We start from the raw sequence: 27,759 nt of genomic DNA on the forward strand, positions 1-27,759 counted from the left end.
ATACCTACAGTTTCTGTCAATCTCGTCACTAGTTGCGTTCCCGAGAATTCCTCATTCCTGAAAGAGATATTGCAGTCCTTCGTCTTCGACAAATTTTTGACAAAATCACAATCTTCTCTGGTGAATCGACGGTGAACTCTAAGAAGACTCTAAAAGTTTTATTAAAGTTTTATTAGAGTTCACTGGGTGAATTTTTACCATACTCGATATACACTCTCTTGTTTGTTTGGGTCAACGGCGGTCATTGGGTCCACAGTACTAATTTGTTGGCTCTATCTTCAGCCTTTTAACAGTCAATCTCGCCACATGAAATTTCTCCAGGATCCAGTGTCAAGATAGGCCCACAATATTTCATCTTGAACCATGACTGGCACAATGCCTACACTATATATATAAAGTCCTGCAGATATCTAGATCCAGAGGATGTTTTTATTCCTGGGAAACTTCCTGGTGTCACTTGTGTAAAAGACAAGTTAACTTTTAACTGTAGTTAAGGACAGAATTGGCCAATCAGAGTCTTGTACATATCTCTGAGTTAACTAGGATTTAACTATAATGTAGTTATAGAGTTTTATATTACCGGTCCCTGATGTATTTCCTTTTTGTGCTGAGTTTTGTTTGAGAATTGCCCTTGAGGTTAATTATAACAACCAAGGGCCGGTTGTATGAAAGCCGGATAGCGCTATCCACCGAATAGTGGTTTTTTCAACCGTTCTAAAAATGCTCGAAAAGCGATAAAATTTCAGCATCGTAACCAACAATTATTAAAGATGATCCTCGATTAAGGAATACAAGATTTAATCAAAGTTACACTAAAAAACGGGCGATTTTAAAGCGATTGAAAAAATCACTATCTGGTGGATAGCGCTATCCGGTTTTCATACAACCGGCCCCATTTCTATAGCCAATCTCTTACCCAGACCGTAAATCAAATGACTCTGCATGGGAACGAGATTGAGTTATGGTGTGCGTTTAGCCCTAACCTGCATGGCTACGGTGCATTAAATGCGATACTCGTAACTCGTATACAGTCACTTTTTTGCATTCCGTACACATTCATAACCGATTCATTGGTCCTGGTAATAAGATCACAATTGACCATATTTGTGACCAGGTCATCTGCTCTGCATGGTGGCAACCAACTTCATAGGTTAGTTCTGGGGCATGCGCACTCTCAAAGCGTTCTTTTAGTCTTATCTTGCCGAAAATCTGACCCAGATCCCAACATTAAGAGCAACAATATACCTGTAAAATCTCTGTCAATAATAGTTAGGTACTGACGGGTGTTCAAGAATAAAAGATCAGATATATGACAGATAATAACGACGAATCGCGACATTTAAGGATAATGTGAATTCGCTTTGGAAAAATGGTATTGAGTTTTTGATCATTTTTATTTGAAATAAACTACTCAGGCTTTTATTGGCAAAAAAATCTCGAATTACTATTTTATTTTTAAGCCGTAATTAAATTAATGACAATCGACGATGAACGTCTTTTTAAAAAATTCTTCCAGGCCATAGCTAGACAGCATTCTGTTGGTATATAGTCTATAGATATCAGTGGTTTCCAGCAACCATGGGCCCATGGCCTTTGCATGTTTCAATACGTTTGTGGACAAAGAGCACACTGATGGCAAGGATCGTAAATAGCTCAGTTATATGACTTTGTATTATAAATGCAAGATTACTACATACTGTAATAATGTAAATAATAAATACCGGTCTAAACCTGACTATTCATCAACCACCATAAGTAGTGCAACCATCTATATTCTATTTTACTGAGTTCCCCTTTTTGTTTTAGATGTCAACCAGGACGCAGTTTGCACTCTTTTTTATCGCCTTTCTACTTATTTCCTGGGACGTCTCGTGCAAGAAAAAAACAGGTATTAAGAAGAAGCCAATTTTTTTTGGTCGTCATCATCCAGATTTCATATACTGCATGGACAACAATTTGTTCCCGAGGTTCTTCAAGTCAATTTGTCCTGGCAAAGGAGAAAAATGGCTGGCTACCAGAAAGAAAGTACAAAGTAAGACTTTCCTAATAAATCAGGGATAAAAAACTACGGTCTCCTCTCTACAAGAAAGCTATATATAATTGTATAATATACATTCCAAAATAACCATCAGGGAGCAGTGTGAGAGCGTCTTTTAAATCAGCTGTTTTATAACAACGGCCTGACGTAAAGTCTGTTCAAACGATCCAATTTAGTCGGATCAAGTTCATTCTAAGTTCATTAGTCTTTTCACTCTTTTGACTTGCAATGCATTTATGATATGCGAATCAACTAATCCAATGCAGTACTGCCTTTATCAATAACACATATTACTCATTATAACATTCCATACGTCTGAGTGAATTGAAACCGACCAAATTAATCGTGTGAACACACAGAGCTTAAAATAGAGAAAATACTCCATAATTTTCATGGTGTGATGAAACAGCGAAGTTTGAAAAACTTTGAATGGTCGCTCGGACGTCATGCCCAAACTAAATCCAATGCAGTACTGCCTAATCGTGTGAACATACAGAGCTTAAAATAGAGAAAATACTCGATGTTTCGACCTAACGTTTACTAACTTTTATGACGAAGTCCTTTAGGCTCAGGACGAAACGTGTAGAATTCAAACCTTTTTTTCGGAATGCTAGCCAGCGTGCAGTACGAACTCAAAGAGCGGCCACAAAAAAGCACCTATGAATCGTGAGCGGAACTATGGTTTCCTGGCTCCTGTCAAGTATTTTTTCAACAAACGAAACGTGACATCTTTGCAGTGTTTTAGTGTCATCCTGACGATAGCATGGGCTTGTTTAGTTCCATTTCCATAGGATACTGCAAAATTATCTCACGATTCATTTTTCGAGTAAAAGGGATCGTGTAAACTGCTCTGAACACCATTTATCGGGTATCTTATAGATAGTTTGCGTGCACGTCAAGAGTGGGCCATTAAAAAATTGAAAAGAAAATTTTCATGGTGTGATAAACAGCAAAGTTTGAAAAACTTTGAATGGTCGCTCTGACGTCATTCCCAAACCATCTGCTGATCGAGATGATTTATGACTTATCTTTCTTTCATCAGAAAAACTTATCAATCCTCTGTTGAAGCAAGACACAGCAAACAGTTTTGTTAAAAAAGTCGGAGTTTCAAAGTCATCTCCATCGGATGATATTTATGTTCAAGAAGACTTTTACAATGCATATCGTGAGGAATGTTGCACTAAAGGATGCAGACTTGAGGAAGCCCTGGAGTTCTGCAATACATTGACTTGACTGTCTTGATATGCTGACAGCGCATTTGCAAAGTATGACGTGTTTGCATGCAGGCAGCTGTCAGCTTTCACATTTGCCGGCTTCATGCGTTGTAAGAGATTGTTTTATATATGAATTTTTTCGCCGCATTGATTTACTGCCGACTTGTTCCCAGTTTGACATGTGGTGAAGATACAATCTTGGACCTATAATACAGTTAATTAAAGAAATGTTAAAAATCAAGTTTCCGTGGCACCCGTGCGGCGTTCATTTAATGATTACCGAAATTTTGACGATTGTAGCCATAGCACCTGGACATGCAAATAAAAAATTTCAAATATCGGTAAGCGTATTTGACCAAAACTAACAGCTGCTAATGTTTGATTTGGCCACTTGTTGAGAATGTTCGTGATAAGAATTCCTTTTAGTATTCACACCTTTACATTTCCTGTTATTGAGTATATATTGCAAGATGGTCATAGAAGGAACAGTAGATGTCTGCACCCATTGCACGCGAGTCCAAAGGCTGCACAGCAAAGGTTCAAAGGCTAATATAATATCAAAGTATTTTATTGCTACAACTACAAGGTTAGAGCCTATATATAAAGATTTCAAAGCAAGGACGAGGATAAGTAAAGCCCACCGGAAACTTCTATCGTTTTTCTTAACATAAGTTTTAACCAACTCATGGCCAGGTGTTTATAAACTCTTACTTTAGGGGATAGAAAGGTGTTCTTGATCTTGGCCTAACGCCCAGGTTTCTACATCAATGTGACGTCAGGGTGACGTCAAATGTGGATTTGGAAGTGCACAAATATGTGCTGTTTCATCATGAAATAGTGAACATCCTTATGTCTCTTAAACCACAATTTTCTGTATTTTTAACACCTTCGTCAAATTGGGCCTACACATTTGATCAAGGGAAATAAAAATGTGGAAAAAGAAGGAAAATCGTGTAGCGTGACTAGCGTCTGTCCCGTGTGTCCAAAGAACCATTGTCATGCGGCATTGAAATCAACAATTTTAGACAGAACCTTTCAACAACGCAAGGCGATCAAGGCTCGATGATATTAAGTCAACAAGTCGTCTATTTCCACTCCCTAATTCCGTGTTTCTTTGTTTATTGGGGATAAAATGTGTCCATGTCTTTCATTCTTGGGGAGGGGTTTACTTTAGCTTTGCCGGCTGTTTGCAGTCACAATCGTATCTATAGCGATATGTTGGAATGTGAGGAATTTCCGATAAATTTCTGTGAATAATGCGAATTATTTAATTTGAGATCTTTTTCGCAGCGTCGTTACAGACAGATTTAATCAGCTCGTGGGAGCAAGGAATTCGCTTAAAGCAGCAAAATTTCAATTTTGCTAAAAGGTTGCAACCTCATTCAATTGAGTGGTTTGTTTATACTATCATCAACTACCATCAGTTGGATGAGGAAATAGCTTTAAAATATTAGCAATTATGTTTCAAAATTAACCTAATTACGGCATGTTACGGCGATCAAGCAAATTTTAGGTTATTTCAGAGGTTAACATAACAAAAAGAGAAGATAGAGAATCCGCAAATTCTTGACCCCTTTGGGTCAAACAATGAATAGCTAAGATTCTTCTGATAAATTAGAACATTCTGACAGATACTAGAGGCAAAATTGTACGCCCATAAAAATAGTTTGTATTGTAGGAATTCTTATGTAGAAAACTCAATTTAAAAGACTGACGACGATAAGATTACATTGTCTAACCTGCATATAACTACGAATAATTTTAAAATTGTAGGGGAAGATTTTTTTAATTTTGTAAATGGAGCAAATAAGCGTGAAGGTAGTGAGAGACTCAGTGAACTTTGAGTTACGATTGAGATGATTCATCCAATGACACGAAAGCAATAAGATGACGTCATAATAATGGCTGTCACTGATTGGTTAATTTCCAGCAACCCGGGGCGTGCGATTGTATTTTACTTGCGGGGGTGTTTGCCTTTTGTACAGCGCTTGGGAAAAGTTTTCATGGGCTTTTTGTTTTGGTGAAAATCGGTCCGTTTTTTGGCTAGCCATGCAGGGTACACGCAATAAAGTACCCAGAAGACGTGTGAAGGAACTCATCCACGATTTACTGAGCCATGTTTTGGTCAAGAATGGTTTTAACATCGAACGATTTGCGCCAAATCCTCACCCAGATATAAGCCAACTGCATGTAAGACGAACTGTAGATGCATTAATCGATGATTCAAGCGAATTATTTACAAACTTGGGAGACCAATTGCACATGACATCTGAGAACATTCATTTGATTTTCATGGGAATATCCGATGAGATTTTTGTCACAGGCATAAATTGGGGACGAATTGTTGCTTTCTTAGCCTTTGGTGGTTCTGTTATGGTGCATTGTGCTAACAATTCTGAGCTCGTGCTATTCTTAGATGAAATATCGGAGTGGATGACAGAATACATTGAGGATAACTTGAGAGTTTGGGTCGAAGAACACGGTGGTTGGGTAAGTGTAATATGCTGTATATAGACTGTATATTATACACCAAGAGTTTTGTATTAATATAGTCATTTGAGACATCGAAAAGTATTTTGTAATACAACAGTGTTGCAACATACGAGGCAACATATTTTTGGAATATTACAATCCTAATATTAGTTCATTGATATAATTTTTCAAACGAACCACTGTAAAGAGAGGTTTAACGGGAATATTTTGAAATATTCTGTAAAGAAAGCAAATTTTAGGGCTTCAAATAAAAGAGATTATATTTGTTTACAAAGTATGTCAAATGTCAAAATTTTAAACTACAGTCATACAAAACGCTTGTCATAATAAGAATTCGACTTAAGGCATTATCTTAAAACCTGATTTGCGTGTCTTTTAGCACGAATTTTACACAATATTTAAATAAGGTCAATATTATGTGCAATTCAGACTGGTGGCAATTTACATGCATGTGCCTGTACCTAAAAATATATTCCCATCTCTAATAATGGAATTGATTTTGAATGGCATTTATGATGATTCATGATTTAACTACAAAAGACATGAAGAAAAATGTGTTTTTATTAAATTTCTACAATTTTATACAAGGAAGTGGTGCAACTGTGAAAGAAATATTTTAACTTCAATATTGTTCAAGTGTCAGCAATGGTTTTCAAAACCAATTAAGGGTATTTTAGATGTGGAATTACAATAAATATTGAACAGCAATACAATTCCAAAAAAACTCTTACATAGATGATAATCTCATTACTCCATTGCAGGATGGATTTGTCAATTTCTTCAAACTGCCTGGAGGAGATGACTTCTTTCAAAATGAACTTGATTTTAAAAACTGGAGTCTTTATGCACTTGCTGGCTTTAGTATTGGTGCTTTGATCATGTTTGCCACAAACCAGATTAATCATTCATGACCTAGCTGCCTTTTAAAGAACTGAAAGTTCATGTTGCAGTCTTCAAGATAAACTTATCTTGTAGCTCAAAGCATCTGCATTCAGTTTTGGGGTAAAACATTCTCATTGAAGCAATTTGGTTGAAAATTTGTAGCACAGGTTTGCAGCAAAATATACAGCAACTATTGCAGACTAAAAGTGGTAGAAAACTTTGTTTTAGGGGTTTTGTTTTGTCTTCTGAGAAGAACTTGTTCTTATTGTGTTCTTTAAGTAAGCCTTGTTATTAGGCAAGTGATAGTTTTAGTTATATACATACATATTTAGCTGGCCACTCTCAGTATCCTTTTTGAAAAATTTGCTTCAAATTTTATTGCTGACTTGAAATACCATGTTTTGATATTAGTTTTGCACTTGAAACTAGTTTAGTACCATATAAGGCAATCTTTTGTTCCTATGGAACATTTTCTATGGGTAACTTTCTAATGGTGCATGCCTGTAGATGTCTGTGGAAAATTGAATATTTCAATGCTGCAAAAAAGTTTGGAGTAATTTCAAAGAACAGGTTTGAGCCTGGATACCACCAGCTCACTGCTATATTTAGGCTTTCAAGTCTTTCATTTTCATTTATGCAACTCATACAAACTCATACATACATCTGTAGGTTTGTCTCCTTTTGGGAACAGCCAGAAAACACTGATTGCTTAGTGTCAATTCATGCTTTCTTTTGGGGGGATATCAGTGACGTAAGAAGCATAATACTATGGGGGGGGGTGTCACGTAATCCTATATTCATGTTAGCAGACTTATATTGACTAATATAGACATGGATCTGAGAAGAGAAAATCATGCACAACATGAGTATACGAATATGTACCCACCCCCCCCCCCAATTATCATGCTTACTATGCCACTTGGGAACATTCATAATTAATTGCTTACTTTGTTTTTAAAAGTTATCTGAATGCGACCATGATTACACTCTTGATGGACTTTTTAATCAGACTCAATATTAGACCAATGAAAACTGTAACAAGTTTTGTTTTTGTGTGATCAACTATTGTACCATGGTGACTCCATGATGACAGAGTTTCTTTTTAGAGTTTATAGATATCATATATCACACATGCCACAAAATTTTACCATGCTACAGCAGCTACATACACTCATGCAAGGTTTTGAACATTAATATATAAATACAAAAGTTTATGAGTTATGTACACACTTTTTGTGTTGTGATTTCTTATCAAATTACAAGCCACACATACATATATTTAGAGACAGGTTGTTTTGTTAGCTAGATAGGCAATGGGTGTTTATATCATGGATTATAATATATATTCTTTATAAATTTCAAAACGTTAAAATATTTAATGCTTTTTGGTATGTGGTACCAGGTTATTATTGACATTAGGTTGGCTATATTGTTGTTGATTACAATCCTGGGTATTGTAGTTACTGTAATGAAGTGTACTTAATTTTATTTTGACAGATATATTTATATGTTTGTCATTGTAAACTGTAAAGTATGAACATTCATATTTTTGGAAATATATTACACTCAACATAAACATTTGTGCAGTGATTTTTTAGGAATTGCAGCTTGAATTACCATTCCCTAATATCATAATATACATGAAAAATATATTTGAAAATTACTGGTTAGCAATTATTTAGCAACATTGCTTTGGCAGACTGCTAAGATTTTGCTTATACAAGAACATCCACATTAACTCAACCTACTGAGCCACAATATACTCTAGTCCAAGGTTTGCAACCATGAAAATAACAGGGATTAGTTTATTTTTTTATTTAATTTTCCTGGCAAAATGGTATTGCAAACCCTAAAAAAGGGTATGGAACCTTGAGAATGTATATCAAACTAAGATACTCAAACACAGAAACATTTCCATACTTTTTATTCAACAAATACTAATTCTACTTTGTTTCACCTGATGATTTTGTTTTCGTTTTTCATTTCTTTCCCGTTCCTCAAACAACAGAGGAGGTGAAGGATTTTGCAACTTTATTTTACTTTGGTACCTTGTCTTAACCTTGGGAGACACCCATGGTTTGGGGTTACTATAAGATGGCATGGGATATGTAGTCCAGTCATAGTAACCAGTAACCTTACCCCCTAAGTACCCAAAATGATTATTCTTTGATTTCTGATGCAATTTTGCTTTCTGTAGCCAAAGTTTATAGGCTTCTTCACATTTTTGTTTACGTTCTAATTCATTTTCCTTTTTTGTTTTTTCTGATAGCCTTCGACTTTTCATTTGTTTTTTTCGTTCATTCTCCTTTTCTTCTAACCACTTTGCATAACTTTCTGTTGCTTTTTCTTTAATATTTGCTTGTTCAATCTCTTGCTTTTTTTGTAAATTCTCACTCTTGACTCTTTCTGCTGTTTCTTTCTTCATCTTCTCACTTTGTTTTAATCTTAACCATTCCTTCCTATTCGCTTCTGCCTGACGTTGCTTTTCAAAATTCTCATTAACCTCTTTAGATTTAATTTCCTTTTGTACTGCTTTGTTTCTCATAATATCGTTAGCACGTTTTTTGTCCTCGACAACCTTAGCAAGCAGCCACTTTTCCCATGGGCTTAAACATGGCTCTGTTTTCGTAGACGTTTCTGAACTGTCAACTGAACTACCATATTTATTGTCGCACAATTTTGTTTTTGTTTTGCTTTTTGATGTCGTTAAAGGGCTAGATGAGCTAGTAGTTGAACTTTCACTTGCGGATACTGACTTTCGTTTTCCTTTCTTAACTGTGGTTTCTGATTCTTCGTAGTCAGAGCTATAACTATAACTTTTATCGGAAAGTTTAACTTTACTTACTGAGTGACTAGATTCACTAGAACAACTATCATTTTCGGACCGTGATTTCTCTTGAAAAGACGAATCTTTAACAGATTTTCTACCTTTATCGTATAGGGGAGAAAGCAAGGAGCGTGTAGAGTCACCAATCTGTAAAGAGTCCATTGAAAATGCTGTATTATTTAACTCTGAATCATCCACTGGCGTGCTTGCTCGCTTTGGGGAAACGTCCATTTTGTTTTTCAAAATTTGAATTTGTGCCAGTGTTTGTGCCTTGTGGAATCCGTATTCTATCGCCGTATACTCGGAAAATGTCGGAATTCAGATTATCGAGTTTACTGGGATTACCCATTGGGATTATCCATTACCTGATTCCGAATGAATCCGAATTCCGAATGGTAAAAATGGTGGTGAACGGTTTCTTTTTATATAAATGCCTGCAGTAGCTGTGCATGGGCTCATTGGGTTGTGTAACAATAAACAAAAATTTACATAGCGGGACAAAATCGTCAGGCTGGCAACGCCACTGCTGTCTGTTGTGTACCATATATGTACAGTCCATATATATATATATATATATATATATATATATATATATATATAATAAATATATATAATAATATATATATATATATATACAGTAAAGTGAACTCAATTATTTTTTATGAAGGTTCGTTGTAAAGGTGCACAATGGAATGAAACTCTGCGAGGTTTGACCTTCGTCTCACTCTTGTAGGAGACCAATGGCATGTGATCTTGTAAAAAAACGTTTGCGGCGTTTTTCTAATTCTTTTGTCACCCACCTTTTCACATTTTGTTTTTTGAAGTTAAGATGCTTTTTTTTAAGTCAAATTTTGGTCATTTGGTGGGGGTGTTTGAGAAAGGGAGAGTGGCAAAAGAGTGGAGATAGTTGCAAAACATTGTCGCAACCATGCTCGGCGCACAGGAACGTTGCTTACCACTTGGGATGCTGTTTCGGTTGAACATTATTTAAGCATTATAATTAAAGCATGGAATAATTGAATATCCGGGGGCGGTTGCATAAAGCCCTTTAACTACATTTTGCATGGTTAAATCCTAGTTAACTCAGAAATACACAATTCTGTCATTATTAAACAGTTAAAAGTTAAATGGTATTTTATACTGGCCCCTGTTATTTAAAGGGAATGTCAATTACATTTTTTTATTGTCTCTGTGTTGAATAGTTTATCAAGTATCAAGTGTATGAATTTTGTAGTTGCCTAAAAAATAAAGTATTTTGCTCCATTTTTGATTTCAAAACATTACAAGCTCCACTTCCTTGAATTACAACAATACAGCAAAACATTTACACATTTAAGAAATAGAAAACATTTTCCGTGTTTCTATACAGTTATAGAAACACGCGTGGGAGTTTGGGAGAACGAGAAATAATCAGTGGGAAAACGAGCCCGTAGGGCGAGTTTTTCCACGTTATTTCGAGTTCTCCCAAACTCCCACAAGTGTTTCTATAACTGTATAGAAACACAGGAAAAAATGTTTTCTATTTCTTTTATAATATAACTCAATAAAAAGATTTTGTACAAATATTATGATTCGATTCAATTACAAATTCTCATTACATCGCTTCGCTTGTCAAGTTCGGCGGGAAAATTCCCGTGTTTCTATACAGTTATAGAAACACGCTTCTCGACCAATCAGCACGCGCGTACTATAAATGTTATATTATAATTATAAGATGGAGTACTACGGACGGATTTCCAGTAATTCTCCCCAGTCTCCTATTTGAGACAACTCGCGCGAAAAATAGAAGCAATAAAAAAAGCTGTTGTAGTTTGCACAAAATTCAAACATTTTTGGACACAAATAACACATTAATCTCGCCTTCAAAACAGTAAGTGACATATATATCGAGTCGACATTACTTCCTCTTACCGTTGTCAAATTTTGTGCTCCAAATGCTATGTATAAATGTGTATAAAGGTTCCATTTCTATCCACAATTTGTCATGATGGAATTGTAGAAAGAATTATTGTAGATCATCTTAAATCATCTTGAACTACGTCGCTGTACAAGTTGATTTATTTGAAATAAAAGAAAGCTAATAACGGACAATATAGCATTAATAATATATTTCTACTTTAATAAGTGGTCGTGTTATTAAACTTCAATGCAATTTATTACAAACGAGTTACAGTACAACCTATGTATTGTCTATTGTATTTCAGAATCGATTTTCATATATGTTATGCAATTTTCCTTAATTTAAGAAAGTATCTACAAAAGATGCTTAATATTACAAGTGTATTATATAATAGCCTTTTTTGCTTTTATAGATTTCAAGCAGCTTTTTAACAATAATTTAGGATTTGCCAGAAATTATGGCAGAGTAACAGATTCTATATTTCAGGTATTATGATTAATTAAAGAAGTCTTTATTTCAATCCCAAAAAGCGGAATTGTCATCATTTATGTCTAAGTGTGTACATGTGATCACAAAACATGTTTTAATTAGATTCAAAATGTAACTTTAGTGTCTCAAACTTTAATGTTTATCAGCGAAACCTCATAATAATACTTGCAAGTTTCTCCAAGTTTCTTGCAAGTTTCGAAATTGTTGTATGCAACACACTTTTGATATAATTGTAAAATTAAAATATATCAGTATCACCAATAGCCATAGGCGTACAGGCGGAACTTCGTTTGGGGGGGGATCGCCTGATTTTAATCATACAATGTGCCCGAGTTTTAACTTTCACCAGATTTGTAACAATAAATTTGGCAAAGTGCCGGATGTGCTTTCAAGAAAGTGCAACAAAAATGGCCAAATAGAATACACATATGTGATATATATTACAAAATTTGGTTTTAAAAATTTTAGCTATGCAACTCTTTTTCAGTTTGCCCAAATTTTCAGCTAAACTTTGCCCAAATTTTTTTATTCTTGAAATTTTGGGATGGCAAGTGCCCCCTTGCCCCTGTCCTGTACCCCTATGCCAATAAGAGGAAAGTAATAAAAGTGGAACCCTACTTTGTTGCTTATCATTCTCAGTCATAACCTTCATTTATGTTTTGTAGGAATTTCTAAAAATTATGAATTTAATTGGAACATTGAAAACAAACAACATTGGATTCTATACAGAAAATTCTCTACATGATACAAACAATTCATCAAATATGTTTTTCAATCAGTCACCGTTTCCTCGAAGGCCTGAGAAAGAGGTATTGTATACCTCTTATTCCAATGTATTAATAAAAAAGATCCATGCAGTGCTGGGGATTTGCCAATACACAACTGCATTATGCTGCCAACTGCATCATGCTACCATCCATCTTTAATAAAAAAATAATACTTTTCAGCCACTGCATGCCTAAGTCATCAAGCTACTGTGTTACTGTCTGTGTCTAGACATAGAGTTGATTTAGTCACTTATACCTTGTTGTTTACCCTTTAGCCATTGCCATCTCATTCAACAAGTCAGCCAGTCTCACATCTAAACAACCTTTATTCAGCTCCTGCAGGTAAAAAAAGAGCTTGAGAAGATATTAAAAACACATGATCATGATGATTTGCGATCAATATTAATTTGTAACATTTTAGTTTCAGCACCTGGTTCACAGCAAAATTATTTTGGATCTGGTCTTGGAAGCCCAGGTAAATGACACAAAAATAAATATATTTATGCAATGTAGACTTGATGTAGACTTGTTAACTTTTTTTGTATTTAACACATTGGTCTATTGTGTTTTACATTTACTACAATTGTGCATGGAAGTCTGTCTTTTCCCTTTGTTTCTTTCCACTTATCATTCTAAATGATATATTTGTTAGGTGGTTTAACTCCAACATCTGCAGTTCCTGGTGCACCAGGCAGTAGCCGAGGTCTCACAGGATCTCCACAAGTAAGAGCAGTCATCCCAATAGGAATAAGTTGATTTTAATTAGATCTTGTGCAATTTGATCCTGTCTAATTGTTAAGCTATACTGTTGAGACAATTGATATTAGCATGAAGACAAGGAATGTATAGACAAAGAATGCAGGTTTGATTCCTGCTGGAGGACTGATAGTTGACTCATTTTTCCACAAGTGTGTATAATTCCACTTGAGATTAAGACTCTTTGAACTTCTAGAATTTACCCAGCTATAGGTAAACATTTAGTTATACCAAAAAAGGCTAATACCACAACTAGGAAGGGTATAATTGTACAACCAAACTTTAGCTTTATTTTACATTACTTCTAGTGGAAGTTTCATTATTTTTGTTGATTGTATGTCAAAATTAGTCTGTAGTTGGGATCACTCATTTAATGTGAAATCAGATGCTTTAAAGGTTTTCACTCAAATTGATTGTGGTGATTAGTTTTATTCACATCACTTTCTCATTTTCTTGTAGTTTAGTAGGAGTATTTCTTATCCTGGTTACCATGGTCAACTGTCAAATGCCAGTTCAGGATTGCAACATTTAAATAGTGTTAGTTCAACAGTCTCATCAACTCAACCTGGCAGGTATGTCGATGCCTTGTCACAATTATCATCACTGGCACTTTTAGTCATACGTATCGTCATATTCATCACCACCTTCATTATATCATCATTTTAATTAATCGAAATTGAAATTTCAATTTCGATATCAATATATCGAAATTTTCAAATACCGCAACAGCCTATTGGTGATCATGATAATTATTATTACTTGTCAATATTCATGATTACCATAAATATTATTGGTGATGATGATCAATAATCTTGATTATTTTCATTACTAACCTCATGATTCATATTATTACCACCACTACCAAGTGTCCATTGTTCGAACGTAATGATTGTTACAATCATCATTGCATGGTCATTACAATAAACATTACCATCAATCATCGCAATTATCATTATACTATTACCGTGACTATTGCATCACTACAACCATAAACCATCCATCATCTTATAATTGTAGTACTTACCACACATTTCTGGTTTAGTAGAGGCATTCTATCAATGGGTCAACGTAGTTCAGGTGTAAGCCTACCACCAGCTGGAAACTCGCATATTGGTGCCCAGGCAGCATTCAATTCCCTTGGCTCCAAACCTTCTAGTCGAGCACCTGGTTTGCCTGTCTCCACTATCGGAAGGTATAAACATTTGCTCTGAGTGGAACCACTTGGTTAGCGAAAAATGCAATTGCAGTGGACCATTCCCTTTTTCAGCTGGAAAGAGCATTCAAAAATTAGTAAAATTGGAATGTTTGGCTGTGAAATATTGGAAAATATTAAGAACACTTTTTTAATTTTTTAGAAAAAGCCCTACACGTTTTAGAAAGTTGCTTTTTTTCGTAATACAAATTTGTCAACTTCACATGGAAATATTTTTCACACTTCAATATTTATTTGACAAAGAAAGTTTCTCATCTTACAACTTTGGATTAATTAGCAACTGGTTGTGTGCAATTTTCATGCAACTTGCAATACAATTTTAATTTAAGAGATAAAGATTAGCGAAGAGTCTTCACAATGTAGGTGTAAGAAACCTCCATGGAGTATAATAACACAAATGTTTCGTCGTTGTCAAAATTACATTTCCCAAAAGTAGAATTGTAGTGCAAGTTGCAATAAAAATTACACCGTGTAACAAAGACTAAGCGTATGTGTACAAGTACAAAATATAAGCATAACCTAAACATATCCACTTTTTTAGAAGTTCTCCTGGTACAATAGCTCAACAACAACAACAACAACAGCGGTCATTTCTTGGCAGGTAAACTGCTTTAACATCTTCTTAAATCTGCAACTCAACAGAAGGTTTTCTCTGCAATAATCCCGTAGAATACTATCAATCATGTTCCGGTTAGGGTCCAATTAAGTCCAATTACATCCGCCGCACAGGATACTTTAACTCTTGCTTATGTGAAAGCCTTTCTCGCAGCATATTTGATCATGCCAAATCCTGTTCAAAATATAGGATCCAAATCGTGTTTAATAGTAATTGATCGTCAAATCCTCTCAAAGAAACTATTAAGGAAGTACTTATACGAGGATAGTATTTTCTATCAGTGGGACGATGCGAGTTGTATGTTTATAAATTGTAGTAATCAAACAATCATTGCGGGGCGTCGGAGGTTTCCACCTCACGGTACTCACCTGTGGGGAAGCTCCCAATATTTGATTTGGTATACTCATACATAGTGCTGCTCAAGGGTAGCGCTTGTACGCAGGGTGACGCCAGAGGGGGGGCAAGGGGCTATAGCCCCCTCGTCGGGTGACTCTAGCCCCCTGTCAGGGAAAATTTTACAATTCGTCGGGGAATGAACGGGAGGTATATTGAGTCGCCCTCTATTGTTTTTAGTTCTCCCAAATAAAACATATAAACTGCTTCAAAATTTAACTTAGTATTTTACATTGTACATGGTTTGTAGCATAAAAATTTTCATGAGAAAGTTCGTGATAAGACTCTGAAATGCTAATTTCCAAAGATCTAGATTCTAGAGCAATCAAATTTCAAACATTTTCTCCCTCGGCGCCAAGCATACGCTTCAAATCTAAGGCATGGGACTGTGGCAATACACCGAAAACTGGGCTTCCTACAATTACACGTTAAATAACAACCAGGAGTTCAGCCTCAGCCCCCCTGTCGCGGCCCTTAGCCCCTGTGCCGGGGAATTCCTGGCGCCATCCCTGTTGTACGCAATGTCCGATGAAAACTTTAGACAAAGTCGAATTCGATCCAGCACGACCCTTTTATTAGCAATATTGGATGAAACCGACCTGACCTTGTCAGGGGGGCGTGAACGAGGGTATAACAAAGCAATTTATTTTTGTTTATGTCCTTCTTTGAGAAATTAGCTGGAAATTCTAGAAAAGTGTACTATTCTAGACACAATTAAATGGCCGAACTGTGGGAATATAAACCCCTCTTGCGTCCACGGCCAAGATTGAGGTGGGCTGGGCGGTGGACTCCACCTCCATATGTAACATATGGGTATTTTTTATATAGTTCGGGACACGGTGGTTTGGTCAACTCCACGGGTAATTCGCTAGCAAGTGCGTTTGGTCCTCCAAGATCTCAACAAGTGAGTCAAATTATTCTCTTATCTTCCATCTCCTCAGATTATCCAAATGTTTCGACAACATGGTCTAATTCATTTCCGCCGTCGATTTCTTGTCAGAATGTTTTTGGCCTGCCGGCATCGTCAATGATGAGTGCATTCTCCTCGCCTGGTAAGAAAAAAAAATTATGTAATTTCTAGGTAGGAATAGTTATTCTTAGGCATGAGGTACACACGTGCGAGGGCATTTCAAAGCAGCCCGCAACAAATTGTGACATGTCTATTTCGAAACTATAAACTCGCGTCGAAAGCAATTCAAACATAATGAGATGTAGTTTAGCTTCGTTTAGCCGCATTATGCATTGTTTGAATTGCATCCAACCCAACCAAATTGCGACGAAAAAATTAAGCCGTAATATCACATGCATACTTACACTTTGTCTATCACGTTCAGGCACAAACCGCAGTCATCAGCTTATTTTAAATGAATATTAAAACCTCATGCGTAGTTTTAGCATGTGGACAGGAACGTCGATGGCAACGTAAAAAGGGCAAATAAAGGCGTGACATGTCCTTATATAGGTGCATCACGCCATTTTCACGTCGTCTTTGACGTTCACGAGCGAGAGCTGGTACTGTGCGAATTAGTACGAGATGAGAAAGTGCGACAGTAATAACCCTTATTTAGTCCTGTCCCGGGATATGATTTGGGATCCAGATATATAGAGTTAAATTCCAAATTGTGTTTAAGTTTTTTCAAGATAATATGGCAGAATGTCAATTCGTTTGGATTAGGACAAGAGCTAAGAGTTTTTTGTTTTCGATTGCTTGAACCTCGCGAGCTATGTTGGAAAATTAATAATTTTGATTGACATGTTTACGAAGAAATGAACAGCTTGTGTTTCTTAGCTTCCCCTACAGAATCCATATTTTGGGAGATAGTCTAATTGGTGCGCTTCGCGAGTGGCGACAAATAGGCGCGAGTCGCGACAAAATAGGCGCGAACCGACCAAAAAACGAGCGACTCGACCAAAAAACGAGCGACTCAAAAGAAAACGAAAACAAAAACACAAACACACACGAATAATTATAATAACACATAATTTTTACGAATAATTATAGTGCACCTTTACTTTCTTGTGACAAAATTTTGTGCCATGGAGAAGAACAAAAAACAGAACAAAAATCCAAACAACTTAATGCAAAGACTATATATAAACACAATGCGGATAGTAAAAAACAAATTCTGAATTGACTAGACATCTTGAGAGTGCAATAATATAGGATTCAAACAAGACACAAGTTAAGACTGTCATCTTTATTCTGTCTGAATTCTGTCGAAAATTTACAGTCTCTGAGTCTCACTGACCCATGCCTATTTACAGTCTCAAACTGTGTCTTGTTTGAATCTTATATTATTGACTTTCAAGATATTATAATAACACATAATCGATATTATATTATAATAACACATCGGGCGAAGCCCTCGGGATATATCTTCCCTTGGGGGTAATATTTCGTCGAATTCCCCTCGCTCCAGGTCTATAAATGATAATAGTATCCCCCACATAGTATCCCGCAGCCAAGGGTGGGCCTGTGAACAAGCTAACTCTACCGTGGCACACCAGTAGAATCGATGATATATCAGCGAAGTATTTTTTAAAGATTTTCATCCAGGGCCTGACCGTCCAGTAGGAAGGACAGATTATAGAGCAGTTGTACAGGAACATCAAAGCCTAGTTTCAGCTTTTGCCAAGAAAGGTTGGTTTAGTTTAGTTTAGTTTATAGAGATTAGATTAGATTAAATAAAGATTAAAAATCTGCTTGATTATGATTATAATAAAGAAACGCTTTCGCAAAATCCAGCTTGTGCAAAGGTCTGACACACCGGAAATTGGTAAGACTTGGTAAATTGGTAATTCTCAATATTTAGGCTTCAAACTTGGTGAGAAAAAAGATTTTTAAATACTTAACAAAATCTGTCTTGCACAAAAGATTTGAAGCTTGCATGCACACGGCAAAAACGAATCGTCATAATAACTTTGTGTATACTTTAAGCCTCAGATAGCCTTAAAGTTATTCAATATTTCAGTATAGTTTTCTCTTTGATAGCGATACGGAAATGCACAATTGTGAACCAGTGATTAGATTTTCGGGTTGAAACTTCATAAACACCAATTTCTGCGGTGTTTGCTAGCCTGCTTGCAGACTAAATTTAATGCTTTTGGTTGCTACACGCCATGCTTCAGATTAGCCATTGCGCACAGTTGGCCAACCAGAAACATACTTCGCCCGCAAACTACGTCACTGCCCAGACTTTTATATGTAGAAATTTATAGTAAATATAAATTTAAATAATAAAAACTGGCTTTGACCTGAAGAACTGTCCCAATATAAATGATATATTTCATGTTTCGCCTTCAATATGGGATTATAGGATGGTCCTTTTTAGAATTGTTAGGTTTGATCTAACGAATGTGTTTTTAGTCCTGTAGTGTCTCTAAATGCTAACAAACCTTCCCCCCACTAGGTCTAGGTAACGCGGATACAATCTCGTCAGTAGCAGCTATCAACAGTGGTTTAGATCTCTCAGACTTCCCTGTCCTGGCCAACCGTCCTATGTCACACATTCCTCCCAGTGTATCGTCGCCATCTTCAACAGCAACTTCCAGTTCGTTTGTTGGTCGTGCTAGTTACGGTAAATATTAAGGGGCGAAAACGTTTGGTCCAGTGTTATTTTGAATCTGGAACGGCAAAATTTGGTCGTGTATAGCGGTTAGAATTGCTTTTCCATGATATAAGCACATATAACTCAGCAGTGTATTTAAACGTTGTGATGTTAAACCTCCTGAATCACTAGTAATCAATTTGTATCAGAAAACAATACGACCTATCTGACCGTTTTGGCCGTATAAAGACCTCTCTGTAGCCCTAATCTATAGCTTTAATCCGTCTTAAGCAGCACCAAACCCGGATCTCATTGAACTCTAAAAGCCGCATCTCCAATGCTCTCGTGTCGAAATGCGAACAAGTTTTAACTGCTGATAATTAATTTCATCCAGGTTTAGTGTCAAAGCGAGGCGAGCCTACGACAGAGTTCACAATGCTTAATGAAGACTTTCCGGCTTTACCAGGAACCATAATTAAATCAGGTATAAGTAATGAGATTACTTGCCGACCATTATTAACCAGGGGTTGCCCAGATTACTGAATAAGCCTGATAGTCTTAACACAACCATTGTTAAAAAAAATCATGGGCCACTTATAATTGAGTTTGGCTTATTGCTTCAGTAATCTTGGCAAACTTTATTGTTCATTTGAAGTGTTCATCACTTTCATGATGTTAATAATTTTTGCTTCGGAATTTTGTGACAGAAGTCTCGGGCGAGTCTGCAAATCAAGAGAATAAACCAGTAAGAAATTCCCTATTTCTGTTTATATAATTGTATTGTGTACGACGACATTGAGGGAAAAAATGAATGATGACAGATGAGTGACAATATAGTGATAAACATACTGTAACCAGCTATTTGGGGAAACTGTGCAGCAATTAATCTTTTTAGGTTTGATGGTGTTTCTGTATAAGTGTATAGGAAGGTTTTTTATGATATTCGTGAGGTGCTTATCTTTTCCTTAATCTTTTTCTTACAGGCAATTCAAAGATTTGGTAAGTAGACTACACTCGTCGCAGAGGATGTACCTGTAATATTTCCTCATCACGTCCTCTGCTTTTCGTCTAGGGAACAGTTCCTCTTATGAGCAAGCGGTGAAAGATGAGATGAGGTCATTATTGTACTTTTATGACATTTTATGACAAGGCTCTCTTATGTATCAGATAGTGGTCACGAATATAACTGTTACTTTTTCAAATTCACCATGGTTACAGCTACACATGCACACTGTCATAAAGTTGCATGTTGCTATGCTTATATTTTTTTATCGGAATGAGGCAGTATCTCCTATATAAGGAATGTCTCTACAGATTGTTTATAGCAAACACAATTTCATCAAATTATAGTAATTCGTTGTCTTGCTTGCAAAGGATAGATAGTCGAATTAAGAACTCTGCTATAGAACAGGGGGTCTGACCCAACCTAATTATTGCAGCGCAGTTCCCCACCCACCCTACGTCTCATATTTTCATAATAAGTCTTAAAATTCACTGTTCTTATGGTCACCACAATTCTTCTATTTAGAACGGCCAGTCAATCGCAAAATACTCAACCAATTAAAGGAAAAATCCAAACGTCGCCTACCGGTAATTTAAAAAAGTTAAACCGAGAAATTGATGACCGCGTAGACCAAGTACAAGATTTTATGATTCATTATTGTATAATCGTTTGCAGGCACGATCACTAATATTCCCAAACACATGGTCACGGATCAGTTTGGAATGATCGGATTATTAACATTCATCAGAGCAGCGGAAACGGAGCCAAATTTAGTCACCCTTGCTCTTGGAAGGTGGGATATTGTCGTTTTATGATCCAGTTTGTTTTCGTATGGTGATGACTCTTGCTGGAAGTATTGTTATTCATTGTAGCATAGCGTTGTAGGGAACATTTTTTCAGTATGTTCCAGGTAATGGGAGAAGATGTTTTGCACCGATTGCGTACTCACCATAACGTCTAAACTCACCATAACTTCTTTAACTTGCGCATCACCATAACTTCTAAACTACGATCAATCCCAAATTTTGGTACACTTAAAGATTGTCTTATAATTTTTGGCCGCATGTTGAAAATCCATACACACTTGACCTGAGCCAAAACAGCTGCGAGGAATGCATTTTCATTAATTCAAATAATTCACTTGACAAGAATTAAACCCGTGGGTGTGTGATTGGCGTGATTGTTATGTGGTAGTGGTATAAAACTTTCGTTTCTGAAGGTCATGGCTTTGGGGAAATGACAATTTTTTACCTATTATGTCCTCGGAAATAGTGGGAGACTACCTACTCTATGATAATCACGTCCAAGCTTACCAGTTTGGTCTATAATCCAGTGCATGGTGTATTTTTCTTAAATTTTAATATACACCACTTAGACGATTTCTTTTGCTAATGTAGGGAATTAGGCCAGGTTAGAGGTGAAATTCTGTACACATGGAAAAATGTTTTTTTGTATTCAAAATATGAGGTTTTACAAATAATAAATGCCAGAACATATTTTGCATGTGTACGTTATTTTTACCTGGAAACTTGGTCGAGTTGATTCAGTGAATCCAAAAACTATCAACTGCATGGCATGACTCTATATCGTTCATACATTAGCTGTATGGTTAATACCAAACCACTAGACCCTGTCATATTAGTAAGCACAGTTGCGTGCGAGCTTTTTTATAACCAAGTATATCAGTTTAGTGCTAAAATTCATCATTTTTTTTAATAGCGACCTTACGACACTTGGTCTCAATCTCAATTCACCTGAGTATGTTTTTGTAATAAGCAAATTTTGTTGTTGTTTTTTCAAGTATCACTTATTTGAGTTGTGTCATTGCAGCATATTTTTGTTCACAAAAACGTTCCCTATTCTGTAGGAGTCTCTATCAGACATTTGGCTCTCCTTTCTCAGACTCTCCTTGTAGACCACATGAGATAGGTAGGTTCATGGTTTAACAGGTTTTCGTATGGGACAGTAATGGAAGCGAAATTAACGGATTTTTTCCCCCGAAAATCACCGAAAGTTTCTAAGGCGATTAAAGAAATCCCAAGTGAAAATCTCGTTACACATGCAGTGTCTCTCTATAGCCACACCTCTCGACCGTATCTCTGCATTGGTTAGAGGTTGTAGGGTAGGCTGAAGGTCTAGACTGGCGGGCGTTATTTACAGAGCGTGGTGACATAATTTAAAGCTAATCCTGTTTTGACTTTTTTACCGTTTATTTTTTTCAAAATCCACAATTGAACCACCGAAATACCAATTCATTAGTTCCAGTGGGACTGGTATATTTTCCAGTTAATCTTCAAATATCGAAAATAGCACCTCGTTTTTCTGGTTAGTCGCGCGTGACGCGGAATATTTGATAAGTGTTTATGCACGTTACATGTTGAGGCGTACAGTTGCCAGTCATTTAAAAAGTCGTGGGTTTTTGTCGCATACTCAGGTTTCCACCCACAAAGATAAATTGACAAGTTGCATGGGTTTGGATATCAAAAGGATATAAAAGGTTAAGCCATAGACAAACGCTCTCATCTTAGCCGTGGTGTAAAGCGGGTTACACGTTAGCAGTAAGAAGCGGCGGACTTCATATTTGAGCTCGTCTTTCAGCTGCAAGTCAATGTGAATATGGTTAGAAGCTGACATTTACGAAATTGCTAATTGCATGTGATATTGATACTATATGGCCACATACATGATGTCAACATTTGCGTCTAAAAGCATGGTTTGAATAACACAATAGTGTTTTATATCATCATTCCATCTTATTTTAGATTTCAACGTTCCTCCAGAGTACAGGATAAATTCCTACATCAGAGAGAAGTTGGCTCCGTTTAAACTTGTCCGTTATGGAGAAGATGTGTTGTTTTATTTGTATTACACGAACGAGGGAGATGTACTTCAACTAGCAGCTGCGGCAGAACTGTAAGAATTTTTATCTTTTAATTATGCTACACGTTCGAAATTGTTTTATCAAATATACATATATGCCATCGAGGTTTATAGCTGTGTATAGGCATAGCAGTGGCTCTTAAATAGGCCCAGCAACTGCCTGGAATATACAAGAAAGCGTTTCGACGTTTTGTATTGGACGACTACGTTTGTATGTAACGTCGAGAATTTGGAAAAAAACTAACATTTACTACACATTATTAGACAGCATATTATATAACAGTTATTTGCTTGCCCCCGTTTCCATTCAAAAAAAAATTAAACCGTAACTTTACTGGAGAAACGGAACTTTGGCATTATGTATAGCTTTACGGTGCTAAACTACTCTTCCTCGGAAGACTCGTCTCTTATATTGGGCAGAGTTACCACCAGGAGAACAATAAAAGAACTTTATTTACACATCATGTAACTTTATCAATTCTTATCTGTCTCCCTATGAGTTATGTGCCCTTGATGTTGAGCAAGACTCCTATATCTTCGTTCGACAAACAGCAAGACAATTTTCGATGCTTGACTAAGGCAGCTATTCAATATCATTGGTTAATTGAAACTCTTGCATGTGCAGCTACAGATATTGCTTATAAATATCCTCTGTTTCCTTAAACATGCCTATGTAGGTCTTTGTCTGTCTGTCTGTTTTAGTCAGATATAGCTATATATGTGTGTGTGTTTGTGTTAATGTATATATACAAGTTTTGCCAAGTCAGTGCACTGTGGTTATATTGGAGGGAGGCTATATAAACCTTAGTTTATATAAACGTCTATATAAACGTCTGTCGACTGACACGCAACGCCATCGCAAGCGTAAAATGAATATTTTTATGCATTTTTGGCGTATTTCTCATGTTTGATGACTAACTAGCTGCATGTTATAATTCGAGTGCATTCTATTTTGACACAAGAACCGGTCACTTGAAACAGTACGAAACCAGTAATAAACTATATTTTGGATACGTCTTTTGTTATAAGATAGACTTATAGATATCCGAACTTCCCTATAGATACCCATAGTTCTCTGGATACCCATGGTTTTTTAGATATACCAATAGTGCTCTAGATACCCACAGTTCTCTATGGATACCGATAGTTCTTTAGATACCCATAGTTCTCTCTGGATACCCATAGTTTTTTTTAGATATACCAATATTTCTCTAGATACCCACAGTTCTGCCTGGATACCAATAGTTTTTTAGATACACATAGTTCTCTCTGGATACCGATAGTTCTTTCCGAACTCTATAGATACCCATAGTTCTCTGGATACCCATAGTTTTTTAGATGTACCAATAGTTCTCTAGATACCCATTGTTCTCTGTATACCCATAGTTCTCTAGATACCTATAGTTCTCTGGATATCCATAGTTCTCTAGATACCCATAGTTCTCTGGATACCCATAGTTCTCTAGATACCCATAGTTCTCTGAATACCCATAGTTCTCTAGATACCCATAGTTCTCTAGATACCCATTGTTCTCTGTATACCCATAGTTCTCTAGATACCTATAGTTCTCTGGATATCCATAGTTCTCTAGATACCCATAGTTCTCTAGATACCCATAGTTCTCTAGATACCCATAGTTCTCTGGATACCCATAGTTCTCTAGATACCCATAGTTCCCTAGATACCCATAGTTCTCTAGATACCCATAGTTCTCTAGATACCCATAGTTCTCCGGATACCCATAGTTCCCTAGATACCCATAGTTCCCTAGATACCTATAGTTCTCTAGATACCCATAGTTCTCTAGATACCCATAGTTCCCTAGATATCCATAGTTCTCTAGATACCCATAGTTCCCTAGATATCCATAGTTCTCTAGATACCCATAGTTCTCTAGATACCAATAGTTCTCTAGATACCCATAGTTCTCTGGATACCCATAGTTCTCTAGATACCCATAGTTCTCTGGATACCCATAGTTCCCTAGATACCCATAGTTCTCTGAATACCCATAGTTCTCTAGATACCCATAGTTCTCTAGATACCCATTGTTCTCTGTATACCAATAGTTCTCTAGATACCCATTGTTCTCTGTATACCAATAGTTCTCTAGATACCTATAGTTCTCTGGATACCCATAGTTCTCTAGATACCCATAGTTCTCTGGATACCAGTAGTTCTCTGGATATCCATAGTTCTCTAGATACCCATAGTTCTCTCTGGATACCCATAGTTCTCTCTGGATACCCATAGTTCTCTGGATACCCATAGTTCTCTGGACACCCATAGTTCTCTCTGGATACCCATAGTTCTCTATATACCCATAGTTCTCTAGATACCCATAGTTCTCTGGATACCCATAGTTCTCTAGATACCCATAGTTCTCTAGATACCCATAGTTCTCTCTGGATACCCATAGTTCTAGGATACCCATAGTTCTCTCTTGATACTCATAGTTCTCTAGATACTCTAGACGCTGGATACCCATATAGTTAGTTGGATACCCATGCAGTAATAGAATATCGTGCTACCTAAGTTGAGTTCATGTTTTTCCCAGAATAGAAAACCTACACTAAACAATTCGTTAATCTTTACTCAACGTTGATTTGCGAGTTGTAAGCTCAGTGATTTCCTTTAATTTCAGATACTCACGTGACTGGCGCTATCACAAGGATGAGCGAGTGTGGTTAACCCGAGTTCCTGGTGTCGAGCCTTTACAAAAGACTGAAGCTTACGAAAGGGGAACTTACTATATATTTGATTACATGAACTGGAGAAAGATTGCAAAGGAGTTTCATTTGGAGTATAAGAAACTCGAGGAGAAACCAGCATTACAGCCTTTAGCTACGCAGTGAGTACACGTAGGGGAATAGGAAAGTCGGGGTGTCGCGATTAATTTTTTTTCAGGTTCATATATTCTAAGTGTGTAGGGGTAAGTTTTCGAAACCGAAACAATATTTGTTGGTCAAGTATCAAGGAATGGAAAACGTCAAGATCAAATGAGCGCTCGTTATGTCGAACCATTGTTTTTTTCATGCTTGACTATCGGACCGGGATGTTCTCATTCCTTGACATTTGTGAACTGATCAACCTAGATATTAGAATGGTTCTAGGATACCGTGGCCTATGGTTACGGGAAGCGTTATTTTGTACAATGAATGGACCTTGTGCATTATAGATCAACTACGATCTAGGTAACAAGAAGGAAATAACTCACCACAGCTAAAAAGAGCATACTGAAACTGTATAAACTATAATTGCCAAGTTTTGGCGCAAAATGTCAGGTATTACGGAAAACATAGCCATGCGAAGTTGGAAATTTTGTATACTTTTTTACTACGGCCGGAAGCGTTCAACTAATTTATTTACACACTTCCGGCCGTAGTAAAAAAGTATACAAGATTTCCAACTTCGCATGGCTATATTTTTCCGTACTTTACAATATTTTGCCGCCAAACTTCGCAATTTTACTAAATTTAGTATGCACTTTTCGGTAATTTCCCTTTTGCTGCCTAAATCAAAAATTGGTCTATTATTCAAAAGGTCCATTTCCATCGATATTTGTGTATTTTTTGTTCTCAACCTTCTCTATTAAACTATAGCCTTTTGAGACAGACGAAATTTGTATCATCATTTCAACAGCAACTGCAAAAAAACGCGACCCGTAGTCGTAGACCGTAACCGGCGTATCTTATAATTTCTCTATTAATATCCCAGTGTAGTATAATTTCAGTATTGAAAAATAGCCTTTCAGCATATTCATTCTGATTGGCTTCTTCGTCAGTATTGCATGGCAGTAACTGTTAGCCAATGGGTCACTGCTCAGACAGTTCTCAGCAGTTATTATCTTTTCATTGCTTTTCGAAGACATTTTTGCTGAAAATTCTTAAAAATGGGTCTGCCATTCGCATTGAACAAAGAAAACAACAAAAATGTGATATAAAATTATTTTGAGGTAATGTGAAAGAAGCAATATATTTTTAGAAAAGATGTTCGTACAACTCAAAAGTGCCTGGCTGTATGCCATGGCCACAACAGGGAGGAGCAAAAACAATAACACTATTGTTTCAATCTATAATAAACTATTCGTTTACATGCACTATATTCGTCATAAAATGCGAGACATTTAGTATCACCTTCAAGCGATTCGATCACCTTTTCTGCCTTTTAATGTTTTAGGTCGTGCGATACACATGTATATTAAAGTCTCACGTCAAGTTTCGCGTGACTAAAACACGGCAGTCTACCATTTAGGCAATTAAAGGTTGTAAAATAAACACGGTTTATAGGCATAGTTTCATTGATTTATAAAGTTTTCCAATACTGAAATTATACTAAAACAATTAGTCCTCTCAAGCTTGAAGATTATAACCTTTATTACAAGAATATAGGCTTGTAATCACTGAGCCCAAGCTAGGCTACAGTTTCATCATTGTTCACCATCATCGTTGTGTAACAGCACATAGTGGTCAACTTTCAATGGAAAGTGACCTCCATGGACCGCGGAGGGGGGGATCGGAGCCTTTCCCCAAATTTGTATGAGAAACATTTTTAACTGTAGTTGGTGATTTAATTGCATTTTCGGAGCTCCGACAGACTAGAAAGTGTCAGGCCCAAACAATTTCCCTATTTGGGTTCAAGAAGGAAGCTCCTCCTCCTCCTCCGTGATCCTAGAATTCTATTCTTATCCCCTGGCTTACCAGTTAACACTCACTAAATCGTTCCTCTATCAATGTCCA

General features: G+C 36.5%; 3 protein-coding genes and 1 long non-coding RNA gene across 6 annotated transcripts; 3 read left to right on the plus strand and 1 right to left on the minus strand.

Annotated features, from left to right (window-relative positions):
* Positions 1-418: 418 nt before the first annotated feature.
* Positions 419-3,920, plus strand: LOC114531786. The gene is made up of 3 exons (XR_003687886.1): positions 419-1,372; positions 1,807-2,032; positions 3,081-3,920. It is a non-coding gene; the product is annotated as an uncharacterized LOC114531786 (long non-coding RNA).
* Positions 3,921-4,908: 988 nt separating this feature from the next.
* LOC114531784 (apoptosis regulator Bcl-2-like) lies at positions 4,909-8,085 on the plus strand. The gene is made up of 2 exons (XM_028553405.1): positions 4,909-5,742; positions 6,507-8,085. Exons 1-2 carry the CDS (start codon positions 5,302-5,304, stop codon positions 6,654-6,656), a joined length of 591 nt encoding a protein of 196 aa, XP_028409206.1. The 5' UTR covers positions 4,909-5,301; the 3' UTR covers positions 6,657-8,085.
* Positions 8,086-8,286: 201 nt separating this feature from the next.
* Positions 8,287-9,686, minus strand: LOC114531782 (coiled-coil domain-containing protein 34-like). Its single transcript, XM_028553402.1, has one exon. The coding sequence runs from the start codon at positions 9,683-9,685 to the stop codon at positions 8,555-8,557; it is 1,131 nt and encodes a 376-aa protein (XP_028409203.1). The 5' UTR covers position 9,686; the 3' UTR covers positions 8,287-8,554.
* Positions 9,687-11,230: 1,544 nt separating this feature from the next.
* Positions 11,231-26,388, plus strand: LOC114531755 (CCR4-NOT transcription complex subunit 2-like). Of its 3 annotated transcripts, none has more exons than XM_028553374.1 (22): positions 11,231-11,324; positions 11,767-11,840; positions 12,509-12,652; positions 12,886-12,952; positions 13,032-13,085; positions 13,263-13,333; positions 13,826-13,938; positions 14,409-14,558; positions 15,121-15,180; positions 16,417-16,492; positions 16,589-16,640; positions 18,999-19,166; positions 19,531-19,620; positions 19,844-19,881; positions 20,120-20,135; positions 20,209-20,251; positions 20,665-20,726; positions 20,815-20,932; positions 21,859-21,897; positions 22,007-22,068; positions 22,902-23,052; positions 25,665-26,388. In XM_028553374.1, the coding sequence occupies exons 3-22, from the start codon at positions 12,524-12,526 to the stop codon at positions 25,873-25,875; spliced, it is 1,770 nt and encodes a 589-aa protein (XP_028409175.1). In that variant the 5' UTR covers positions 11,231-11,324; positions 11,767-11,840; positions 12,509-12,523; the 3' UTR covers positions 25,876-26,388. The 3 variants fall into 3 exon arrangements, with proteins under 3 accessions (XP_028409175.1, XP_028409177.1, XP_028409176.1); XM_028553376.1 differs by having other exon boundaries at positions 19,847-19,881; XM_028553375.1 differs by having other exon boundaries at positions 14,412-14,558.
* The last annotated feature ends 1,371 nt before the right edge of the window (positions 26,389-27,759 follow it).

This window comes from Dendronephthya gigantea, unplaced genomic scaffold (assembly GCF_004324835.1).
Source record: "Dendronephthya gigantea isolate DGI-Jeju-01 unplaced genomic scaffold, DenGig_1.0 000074F, whole genome shotgun sequence".
Taxonomy (NCBI): Eukaryota; Metazoa; Cnidaria; class Anthozoa; order Malacalcyonacea; family Nephtheidae; genus Dendronephthya; species Dendronephthya gigantea.

Excerpts from the sequence above, each read along its gene's own strand:
- LOC114531784 (XM_028553405.1), top strand. The coding sequence starts at position 5,302 with ATGCAGGGTACACGCAATAAAGTACCCAGAAGACGTGTGAAGGAACTC. Across the intron at positions 5,743-6,506 it reads TCGAAGAACACGGTGGTTGG|GATGGATTTGTCAATTTCTT; the intron begins GTAAGTGTAATA and ends ACTCCATTGCAG.
- LOC114531782 (XM_028553402.1), bottom strand. The coding sequence starts at position 9,685 with ATGGACGTTTCCCCAAAGCGAGCAAGCACGCCAGTGGATGATTCAGAG.
- LOC114531755 (XM_028553374.1), top strand. The coding sequence starts at position 12,524 with ATGAATTTAATTGGAACATTGAAAACAAACAACATTGGATTCTATACA. Across the intron at positions 16,493-16,588 it reads GTCCTCCAAGATCTCAACAA|AATGTTTTTGGCCTGCCGGC; the intron begins GTGAGTCAAATT and ends ATTTCTTGTCAG. Across the intron at positions 20,252-20,664 it reads GCGGTGAAAGATGAGATGAG|AACGGCCAGTCAATCGCAAA; the intron begins GTCATTATTGTA and ends TCTTCTATTTAG.